The sequence below is a fragment of the Leptonychotes weddellii genome, chromosome 5, assembly GCF_054177405.1.
Source record: "Leptonychotes weddellii isolate Sample4059 chromosome 5, ASM5417740v2, whole genome shotgun sequence".
NCBI classification, from domain to species: Eukaryota; Metazoa; Chordata; class Mammalia; order Carnivora; family Phocidae; genus Leptonychotes; species Leptonychotes weddellii.
The window spans coordinates 86,132,295-86,144,437 of record NC_138373.1 but is presented as its reverse complement, the minus strand read 5'-3'; the positions used below and the strand labels follow the sequence as shown (position 1 = coordinate 86,144,437).

At 36.8% G+C, this 12,143-nt stretch overlaps 1 protein-coding gene across 1 annotated transcript in view; it reads left to right on the top strand.

Annotated features, from left to right (window-relative positions):
* Positions 1-12,143, top strand: part of IRAG2 (inositol 1,4,5-triphosphate receptor associated 2) — a 118,446-nt gene that overhangs the window by 96,591 nt on the left and 9,712 nt on the right. Inside the window, exons 28-33 of the mRNA XM_081818941.1 lie at positions 454-524; positions 3,443-3,500; positions 5,497-5,560; positions 5,644-5,671; positions 5,930-6,070; positions 7,852-7,986. Coding sequence (XP_081675067.1) covers positions 454-524; positions 3,443-3,500; positions 5,497-5,560; positions 5,644-5,671; positions 5,930-6,070; positions 7,852-7,986 — 497 coding nt within the window. The remainder of the gene's footprint in view (positions 1-453; positions 525-3,442; positions 3,501-5,496; positions 5,561-5,643; positions 5,672-5,929; positions 6,071-7,851; positions 7,987-12,143) is intronic.

Sequence of the window (12,143 nt, the reverse complement as noted above, 5' to 3'; positions counted from 1 at the left end):
ATGACTTTTTTTTTTTTTAGAAAGATACCATGTTTTGAAAGGATATCAAACTTGGTTATCAGTCTTACATCTCTAATTAAAAAAAACCTGTTTGTCAAGCTGATTGTTCATTCTTCCTTCATCCAGTTTCTGTAAATTTAGTAGTAATGTGTTTGATTAAAAAAAAGGCAGCAGCCTTAATAAAGATTTTAAAACTATTACTTGAAGGGCATTTATACAGATACTCATTTCTATTAAGAAATCTTATATGGCTAGCTTCCTTGGGAGACTTACCTGCTCTAGTCCTGATTTTTAATCAATGGGCACATTTAAAGTTTTTTGATGTATAATTTGACTCACTTGTTAAGGTCTTTGACACTTACTAGTCTGCTCATATTGCCACCCTCACTATTTCTTCCTCTCTTACTTGTTACTGCTCAGGCAACTATTTGGTGTGTTCCCTTTTTCTCATAGGCCGAAGTCCAGCTCCTGAGAATATCGTACTCCAAGGCTCTGTGAGTGAGGACAAAACCATGTTAAATCTGGTAAGGAAATATACATATGTTAACAGTAAAGGTAATGATATATTACAGTGGTATAACTGTCCCTTTAAGTTTGCAAAATACTCTTAAAAGCACTGTCTCATCCTCTCAAAATATTATGAAGTTAATAGAATGTATAGAGAAAGTAATATTATGAAGTTACTCCAGTGTCTTATAGATGAGGAAGTAGATGCCAAAGAGTCCTTGTGACTTGTTCAAAGTCACACAACAGAGTCAGAGCTAGGACCTCCTGACTCCACATTGTTTTTTTGTCCATTCATTCACTCATATTCATCAAAGATCTACTGGAAACAAGCTCAATATCTATCAATAGAGGACTTTTAAGTAAACAAATGTATTAATAAATAAGGTTAAATAAAACAGTAATATTTACCTTAAAGATATGTTCTAACTAAGAGAACATGTTCTAATTAAGGGAAGAAACATACAGTTACTCAGTAATATATAATTACTCAGTGTGGCTAGGGATATAAAAGAAAAATGTTTGGGTTAAGAGGCCAGACAAGTGTCATGTAGGAGGTACTTTGTAAATGGTATCAAATGCTATCCAGGCACCTTGAACACTGCTATAAAACATTATTTAAATGTTTATAGAAAGAGTTAAGTTCCTTTCCCTAAAGAGAAGGTTCATTGTCACTGGTATGAATTTATAATTCTTGAGGAGTAACTTGTAGACTATGGATCCCATTCCATGTTTCTTCAAGGGTCTTGTTTATATATTAGTCCCTCTCTGTTAAAAGAGATTATTATTATTATTATTATTAGCAGTGTGTGTGTGTGTATGTGTGTGTGTGTGTATTGTTTTCCCCTCAGTATATAAATATTGCTTTAGTTAGGCCCATTTGGTTTTAAGAAACAGAGACTCATGAAAGCTAACTCAAGTTAAGAGATGGTTGTGGCATAGATATATTTGAGGCAATAGGGTAGACAAAAATTTTATAGTATTCTAGTCTGAGCGGAGTGGAATGATTGGGTATGTGATTTGGAATCGTCCTTTGTAGTGTAAAGTATATAGAGAGTGCAGTGTTAGCTAACAAGCATGTTGAAAGTGGTTGCTCCTTATAAAAAATAGAGGAATATTTGAGTTCTCTAATCTTTCACGGTAGTCTTCCGAGAAAAAGAATTTTTTCTCATCTCAAAACAAGATAGAAATAAACTTAAAAATAATTGGTTAGAAAACATAGTAATGGAGATGGGGTACTGGTTAGGATATTATTGTAACAATTCAGGCAAGAGATGAAGATAGTATGAATTTAGTGTGGATGGAGAAGAGAGGAGTAATTTGGGAGAGATTTAAGGGACAGAATTTATGGTACATGGTGACTGATAACCAGGATGGGGGTTGGGGATGCATGGGAAAACGTAAAAACTTAGGCTTATGGCTTATCCTACCGAATGAATAGACTATTATGAGAATAGGGAGGAAGTAAGAAGAATTTGGGGGTAAAATAAGATTAATTTAAGTCAAGTTTCAGGTTGATATGAGACATCAGTACTCTGAAAGATTATATACACAGCTGCATACCTATATTCATAAACTAATTCCTAGGACTTTTAGGAGCAGACACACATTTGTGAGCTATCAGCAAAAAACCAAGTATGTGAATAAGATTTCCCAAGGACTCTGGCAGGCAGGAAGAGAGCACTGAGAATAATGGACTCTTGTTGATTCCATTATCTAACAAAAGAAGGCAATGGCAGAGGAAACTCAGAAGGAGCTACTATAGCAATGGGAGGACATCAGGAGATGAAAACCAAAGAAAGAAAAATCTTCAAGGAGGAGAGGACTATAGATCATTTTAGATGCTACAGTGAAGCCAAATAAGATAAAGACTGGAATTTTTCCATTGAATTTGGCAATAGAGAGTTCACTGATAACTGGGGAGGGAGGTTTTCTTGGAGTATTAGGTACAGAGACAGAAGAGAGCTGAAAAACTGGAAACAGCAATTATGGACAATTCTCCCCAGAAGAAGCATGACCATAACGGATAGGATTGGAAGAAGATGCCGTATCTAGAAGAGGTCATGGGGTTGAGGGAGGATTCAGAAAACTTAAGAATATTTAAATGTTGATAAGAATGATCCAGTGCTTTACCTGTATTATTGCATTTGTTACATTTTATCAAAATCTTAGCTTCAATTCTCTAAAAATTACATGACATAGTATCAATGGCTCTACCTAGGAAATTTGTCCTGGACTTTATTTTTCAGGGAAAATTTCTGAGAATGTTGAATAATTATCACCATAAAATTTTATACCTATTGCTTTCTCATTAGATTTTTCTCAGGCAGTATAGTACAACCCTCTTACCATTGGTAATTCTTGTTGTATAGATATATTTGTAAGATAGTTGATCAGTGACCTTAAAATGTATTTATATGGAGTAAAAGCCTAACATAACATAGTCCTACCTGCAATTTTTGCCACAAGTTCCCCCAGAGCCCATCTAGAAAGCTACATGTGATATCCTAGATCACCCCTACCTCTTTATCTATCCAGTCCTCCCACTCCATCAAGCTCCAGCATGTTCCTTGTCTGTAAAGACTTTCCATGCTTCTCAAGCCATGGTGTCTCTCCCCTCCCTTTGTAGAGCACTTATTTATTCACATCTCATTTATTTGGCAATCAATCCTGGTTTGCCTTATGGTAACTTGTATCACATTTATAGCTGTTCATATGTTTCTGTCTTTTGTACCTCAACTAGATTGGAAACCCCCTTTCCAATCTAATGGGTTGAAAAAGAAAACCTCCTGTTTTCTTTTTAACCTCTAGTTCAGTTCTTTGAATACCACAGTGTTTTTGATAGAGTAGGGTTAGGAGAGGACAGGAAGTTGGGAAATGACTGGTTATGAAGGATTTCCACTCTATGTACAGCAATAAAATCTCTTTATGATTTTAGGAAGCAAAAGAAGAACCAGAAACAATAGGTGAGCATAGAAAAGAATGTGCTGCAGGAGGTAAGGAATGTTCTCTTCCAACTCCCATGTGAACTTTTGTTCCTGCTTATATTTTTATGGGTGAAATCTTTCTGAGTAAAGATATGGTACCTATAATTATGCATCTCTAGCTAAAATCAGCCAATAAAACTGATTATTGATTCAATTTGTATCATTTTTGAAAAACCACATTTATGTTGCATTAACTATTAAGCCCCAAAGGACTTGTAATAACTACTACGTTATTGTGAACAAAGAACCATGCCAATGTTGGTAGTAAATTCAAGCTCTACTTTGAGATTTTTTTTTATTATCCTGTCCAAAAGTAAATAAGATAGTATTTAAAGAATAAGTGCTAATATACTTCCCTCCCCATTTCACCTCCACTAGGATGGAGTAATGGATAGAGTTGAGACTTGGAAGTCACACAGACTATATTGGGTGACTCTCTGACTAGCTTTGACTTCAGAAGTTTATTTAACCTGTCAACTTCCTCATCTGCAAAACGGAAATGAGTTAAAAAAATTAACCTTTATTGATAATACATCATATGCTAAGTTCTAGACTAAGTTCTTTTTTTTTTAAGATTTTATTTATTCATTTGACACACACAGAGAAGGAACACAAGCAGGGGGAGTGGTAGAGGGAGAAGCAGGCTCCCCACTGAGCAGGGAACCCGACGAGGGGCTTGATCCCAGGACCCTGGGACCATGACCTGAGCGGAAGGCAGATGCTTAACCGCTGAGCCACCCAGGCGCCCCTAGACTAAGTTATGTGTATAGTTTCATTCAGTTCCCCCAAATACCTATGTGTGATAGGTAAATTGCAATTCAGTTTCCTAACCCATGGACTGTAGATGATACCAGTACTTACCACAGGTTTACTCTGAGGATTGAACAAATTAGGTATAAAGCAGTTAGAAGAATGCTTGGCAAAGTTCTCTAAAAGCTACCATAGAAAAATAATATCATCCTTATTTTGTAGATGGTTTGATGAAGTTGTGACTTGTTCCAGGTCACAAAGCTATAAGGGTCAAAGCTAGGACTTAAACCAGGTTTTTTCAACTCTAATATTTTTAATAACTAATATATTGTCCTGTTTGTGAAATTTTCACGAAGAGTATCATTGATATGTATAAAGAGCCCTGTTTGGGGACTGGCATATAGTAAACTTGTGACAAATGAGTGATACCATGTTTACTGTTGCTGTTATTACACTGTACTATTACTATTACTCTTACTACTGTAACTGCAATGACCCCTCCTCCTCCTGGGACTGCCATTAAAGCCTTGGTCTGAAGAAGGACTAGGGGAACGGAGGAAGGTATGCATTTAGCCCTGGGATCAAGGTAAATAAACATTCAAATGCAAAGAGAGCGATTGGGTTCTTCCTGGACTTTGAGTTTTCTTCAGCTTTCAGACTATTCACATGCTGACATGTGAGCCAATGATTTTAATGTCACTGTGATCCCAATAGCATAGCGTAACATTATCTTCTATTGAAGCAAATGCATTATTATTTTTTTAAGATTTTATTTATTTATTTGAGAAAGAGCCAGAGAGACAGCACACGCAGGGAGCCTGATGCGGGGCTCGATCTCAGGACCCTGGGATCATGACCTGAGCCGAAGGCAGACGCTTAACGACTGAGCCACCCAGGTGCCCCTGCACTGTAAAATTCTTTTTTTTTCTTTTTAATTTATTTATTTGACATAGACACAGCAAGAGAGGGAACACAAGCAGGAGGAGCGGGAGAGGGAGAATTAGGCTTCCCACGGAGCAGGGATCCCGATGCGGGGCTCGATCCCAGGACCCTGGGATCATGACCAGAGCTGAAGGCAGACGCTTAACTGACTGAGCCACCCAGGCGCTCCGAAGCAAATGCTATTATTAACTGGCTATTATTTCAGACATACTTCAATGAAGTGCCTTTGTGTAGTGGAGAGAGGGCATTTGATCAAATGTGCCTTCAGTTCGGAACCTTTGTAACCCAATACTATTTTATTGTCTTTTAATAGACACTGCTCTTTCCTCCTGTCCTGTAACCACTGTGAAATCCGTTAACTTTAGACAAAGTGAAAGGTAAGTTCTTCACATGGCATGCTCACAGTTCTTGCTTTTCTGCTGAATTATGTTGGAATAAATTTTTTTGTCTTATCCTACAGCACGTCTGCTAATGAGAAGGAGGTGGAGGTGAGTTTTTTCCCTTTAAGTTAAAAAAAAAGTGTTTCTGATTCCCTTGTCTATCATCACTTCATACTTTTGCACAAGCTGTGGGTATGTTTGGTGTCTGGCTGGCTTGGCAGCGACTAAGTACAGGTAAAGCTGATGCATGCCAGCATTATGTTGCTGGGAGGAAAAAGAAATCACTCAGCATAATCTGGTATTAAACTGAAATATTTCACTACGACCAATTTTCTCCCCCTCACCCACACATTATTTTGACAACAGGCTGAATTTCTCAGATTATCTTTGGGATTTAAGTGTGACTGGTTCACCTTGGAGAAAAGAGTGAAGCTTGAAGAAAGATCACGAGACTTGGCAGAAGAAAATTTGAAGAAAGAAATCACTAACTGTTTAAAGCTGTTAGAGGTGAGAATCCTAACAGCTGGGAACTACACATTTGATGATCATATTGTTAATAATGTTTTCAAAATTAGATACAAGTTTACTTGTGTGACTAAAACCAACACGAGGTACCAAGCCCTGCCTGACTCAAATGTAAATTAATAGGAAGTAAGAATTCAGGATCAGGCTAAAATAAAAGATTCACTAATAAAACAAATGCCTTTTGAAGGCATTGTGAGTCACCTGCCTTCTCTGGACATTCAAATAGGTTTCAGGCAGAAGAGTCATCATTCAGGAAACTGAGCAATAGGAAATAATATCAATTTTAAGCTTCAAAGAAGAGAATCAAAAGACTATTTCCATTTAATTAACTGAAAAAAGAGAATGGTGATTGATTTTAGTCTTCTCAGGTGATGGGCAAGCCCTCTCTAGGTACATAGGTAACAACTACTATTTTTCCATTTCGTGAAATCTCCATAAATATAAAGATGGGTTGGAAAATTAAGAGGGTTATTTTTGGAAAAAAAAATAAAACTTGAGAAACCATATTCTTTTTTTTTTATTGTCGTAAAAAACACATAACATCTAATTTACCATATTAACCATCTTAAGTGTACAGTTCAGTAGTGTTAAGTATGTTCACGTTGTTGTAAAACAGATCTCTGGGACTTTTCCATCTTGCATACTGAAACTCTGTACCCATTAAACAAGCCCCCTTTTCTCCTCCATTCAGCCCCCGGTAACCATTTTACTTTCTATTTCTATGAATCTGACTACTTCAGATACCTCATATAAGTAAAATCATACAGCATTTGTCTGCACTGAGCAACCTCAGAACCCTGAGATCACGACCTGAGCTGAAACCAAGAGTTAGATGCTTAACTGACTATGCCACCCAGGAACCCCTACTTTTCCTCTTTTAAATGATATACAAAATTTATGGTGTTTTAGACTTGGGCAAGTCTTAGAAATTTGCTCATGGTCACACAGCTAATAAGCAGTGGCTTGTTTGCTTCCAAAACTGCTGTCCTCTTAATTCTGTCTCCACCCTAGTGGGATGGATGGTTCTCCATCAGGAAGGCCATCATTGTGGATCAAAGACACAGGTTTGAAAGAAATATTCATAAGGCAGTGAAGGCATACCCATCTAGCCAGCTCAATAATACTTTGTCATCAATGGAAGAGCAAGTAGCGTAGTCAGAGCCATATCTAAGTCTAGTATGTTTTCACTACTTTTATTAAAAGTTCAAACTGGGGTGCCTGGGTGGCTTAGTCAGTTGAACGTCTGCCTGCAGCTCAGGTCATGATCTCAGGGTCCTGGGATCGAGCCCCACGTCGGGCTCTCGGCTCAGCTGGGAGTCTGCTTCTCCCTCTCCCTCTCCCTCTCCTTCTGCTCTCTCTCTCAAATAAATAAAATCTTTAAAAAAAAAAAGTTCAAACCATGCTCCTCATATAATACATGCAACTCATTCATAAGCATAATTTCTTTACCATTAAGTATATCCCATTCTGTTAATTGTGGAAAGTGATATAAATGTGTATGAAGAAATGGCAAATTCAGGAAGTAAGGAAGGAAGAGATTGAGATTAGATATAAAAGGTTTTGTGAACATTCGCATAGGTCTGATAGCCAACAAAGATATTAATATTTCATTATCGTTCATTATTGGTCTTTGTTGCTGCTTTTCACTTTATACCAAGATAATGGAGATATGACTGTCATCTGTATTTACAACATAGTCATTGTTAGAATCACTTGCTGAATACTTGGGTTGGATATATTTTAATACTTTGCTTTCTGTGCAGTCTTTAACACCACTTTGTGAGGATGACAACCATGCCCAGGAAATTGTTAAGAAGCTGGAGAAGAGTATAATATTTCTTAGTCAGTGCACTGCACGAGTGGCCAGTAGGGCCGAGATGCTGGGAGCCATTAATCAGGTAATCTGTCTCCATTTCTTTAGCTAAATGAAATTACTAAAAGGATTTGTTTTCCCTGAGATTATGGATTACATTTCTCAGAAAAAGTTTTAAAAAAATACCTCTGTGTTGTATAAGACATACGTGTTTAATATAGAGAAAATGGAATATGCAAATAAAAATGTAAAAAAAAATAACCCTCTCTTAATAGCATTAGCCAGTGACAGTCAACCAAATAATCGCTTCCAAATATGTTTCATATTTTCTCCTTTCTCTTCAAACCATCATCATGTCCTTTCCCATCTTCTCTGTCAAATAATGACTGCTTCCTGCCTCAGTGAGAACATTGAATCATTCAGAAGGGAACTGCCACAAGTTCCAAACCTTGTAACATCTGAACCCTCATACTTTTCCTTCCTTCCCAATATAAAATATGAGTTGTCTCTAATCCTATCTAAGGCTAACCATCTCCCCTGCATACCAGAACCCATTCCTCCTAATTTACTTAGAATCTTGCACTCAGATTCTCCCTACTTTCCTCCATCTTTAATTTTCCCTGCTACATTGAATCATTCTCATGCGTACACAAATATGTTGTTTTTAAGATGGGAAAAATAACATAAACACAAGCAAAATAATCTTTGACAGTTTCTCCTCTTTCTCTGCTCTCATTTATAGTAAATTTCCTCACAGAATTGTACTCACTGTCACCAATTTCTCTCCTCCCATTTGCTCTGAAATCTACTCTAAATGGCCTTAACCTACTCATTTTCCTTAGCTGACCTGCTACATTCAGCATATCTGAGCTCTTCCTCCTCCTGAAAACACTCTCCTCACTTGACTTCCAGGTACCACATTCTCCTGTTTTTTCTCTTAACATCATGGGTCATTCCTTTCCAGGCTCCTTTGTGGGTCCCACCATTCTCCTTGGCTTCATAATATCAATGGGCCCCAGGGCTCCACCCTTGTATATGTGATGTCCATCTTCCTTTAATCCCCATACCATTCTGTGTGGTCAGTTGATGACTCCCAAATTCACATGCTTATCCTAAACCTTTGCCATGAGTTCCAGGCTAGAATATACTACTATGGATGCAGCATTTCCATTTGGATGTTTGACAAACAACTCAAACAACACATACAAAAATGAACTACTTACGGTATCTCCAAAACCTATTCCACACATGATCTTATCTCTGTCAAAGCTGATCAGATTGAAAATCCTTGGGAGTAATTCTCAACAATTTTCTCTCACACTTTACCTCTAATCCTACAGAAAATCATAATTACTCTACCATCAGAATAAATCCTATTTACTCTACCATCAGAATTCAACCATTTATTTCCTTCTCCACTGCTACCACCTTGAGCTAAGCTACCATTCTGGTTTTTTGCAGATTAATACAATATCTTCCTAAATGGTCTCCCTGTTTCCATTTAAACTCAGTACTCCTGCAACATAGTCTGTTCTCCATAAAGCAGCCAGAATAATCCTTCTAAAATGTAAGCTAGATCATGTTTCTTTTTGGTTCGAAGTCCTCCAGTGGCTCCTCACTTTTTTCAGAATAAAACCCCAAATCCTTATGATGGCTTAAAAAGATTTACATGATTCCCCTGCCCTCTTACCTTATGAAATTTATTTTCTATGATAATCTTCCTGAATTATTGCATTCCAGCCAGACTGGTCTCCTTTCTGTTCATGAAACAAAGGAGTAAACATGTAGTTTGTTTAGAATGTGTTCAAACTTAAGTGACCATCAACTTAATATAGACTCCTATGTACTTACGATGTTATATATGAATTTCATGGTAACCATAAAAACCTATAATAGATACACAAAAAATAAAGAGAAAGGAATCATAACACTAAAGAAAGTCATCAATCACAAGGGAAGAGAGCAAGAGAAGGAGAAAGGAGGACAGAAGAACTACAAAACAACCAGAAAACAATGAACAAAATGACAATAAGTACATATGTAGGAATAATTACTTTAAATGCAAATGGTCTAAATGCTTTAATCAAAAGACTTAGGATGACTGAATGAATAAAAAAAACAATACCCATCTATATGCTGCCTACAGGAGACACGCTCAGAGCTAAAGATACAGACTGAAAGTGAAGGGATGAAAAAAAAATATTTCATGCAAATGGAAATGAAAAAAGCTGCGGTAGCAATAATATATCAGACAAAACAGACTTTTTTTTTCAGACAAAATAGACTTTTAAACAAAAACTGTAACAAGAGGGGCGCCTGGGTGGCTCAGTTGGTTAAGCAACTGCCTTCGGCTCAGGTCATGATCCTGGAGTCCCGGGATTGAGTCCCGCATCGGGCTCCCTGCTCAGCAGGGAGTCTGCTTCTCCCTCTGACCCTCCTCCCTCTCATGCTCTCTGTCTCTCATTCTCTCTCTCGCAAATAAATAAAATCTTAAAAAAAAAAAAAAACTGTAACAAGAGACAAGGGCATTACATAATGATAATGGGATCAATCCAACAAGAGGATATAAAATTGTAAATATTTATGCACCCAACATAGAAGCATCTAAACACATAAAGCAAATATTAACAGACATAAAGGGAGAAATTGACAGTAATACAACAATAGTAGGGCACTTTAATACCCCACTTACATCAACAGATAGATCAACCAGTCAGAAAATCAATAAGGAAACAGTGGCTTTGAATGAGACATTAGATCAGAAGGACTTAACAGACATAAATAGAACATTTATTTTTCTAACAGAATGCACATTCTTTTCAAGTGGAACATTCTCTAGGTTAGATCATACGTTAGGCCAAAAAATAAATCTCAATAAATCATATCAAACATCTTTTCTGATCACAACAGTGTGAAACCAGAAATCAATTACAAGAAAAAATTTGAAAAGATACAAACACTTGGAAGGCTAAACAATATGCTACTGACCAACGGGCAAAGAAATCAAAGAGGACGTTATAAAGACATATGAAAATGAAAATACAATGGTGTAAAATCTTTGGGATGCAGAAAAATCGGGTCTAAGAGGGAATTTTATAGTTTATACAGGCTTACTTCAAGAACCAAGAAACATCTCAGAAAATCTAACCTTATACCTAAAGGAACTAGAAAAACAAAGCCCCAGGTTAGTAGAAGGAAGGAAACAATAAAGATCAGAGTAGAGATAAATGAAATAGAGACAAATATCTATATATAAAACAATGAAACCAAAAGATGTTTCTTTGAAAAGATAAGGAGAATTGGTAAGCCTTTAGCTAGACTCATTAAGATAAAAAGAGAGGCTCAAAATCGGGGTAAGAAGTAATAACAACTGACATCACAAAAATACAAAGGATTATAAGAAACTATTATAAAATATTATATACCAACAAATTGGACAACATAGGAAATGGATAAATTCCTAGAAACATAAATCTTCCAAAATTGAATCAGGAAGATGTAGAAAATCTGAACAGAAGGATGTAATGAAATTGAATCAGTGAAGGAAACAATGAACAAATGTAAAAGGTAACCTTTGGAATGGGAAAAGATATTTGCAAATGACGTATCTGATAAAGGGTTAGTATCCAAAATCTATAAAGAACTTATCAAACTCAATACCCAGAAAACAAATAATCCAGGTAAGAAATGGGCAGAAGACATGAATCGACACTTTTCCAAAGAAGACATCCAGATGGCTAACAGACAGAAGATGCTCAACATCACCCATCATCAGGGAAATAAACATCAAAACTGCAATGAGAGACCACCTCACACCTGTCCAAATGGGTAAAATTAACACAGGAAACAACAGATGTTGGGGAGGATATGGAGAAAGGGGAATCTTTTTTTAAAATTTTTTTATTGTTATGTTAATCACCATACATTAGTTTTTGATGTAGTGTTCTGTGATTCATTGTTTGTGTATAACACCCAGTGCTCCATGCAGAACGTGCCCTCTTTAATACCCATCACCAGGCTAACCCATCCTCCCACCCCTCTCCCCTCCAGAACCCTCAATTTGTTTTTCAGAGTCCATCGTCTCTCATGGTTCATCTCCCCCTCCAATTTCCCCTCCTTCATTCTTCCCCTCCTGCTATCATCTTCTTCTTCTTCTTTTTTTTTTTTTTAACATATATTGTATTATTGCAGAGGTACAGATCTGTGATTCAACGGTCTTGCACAATTCACAGCGCTCACCAT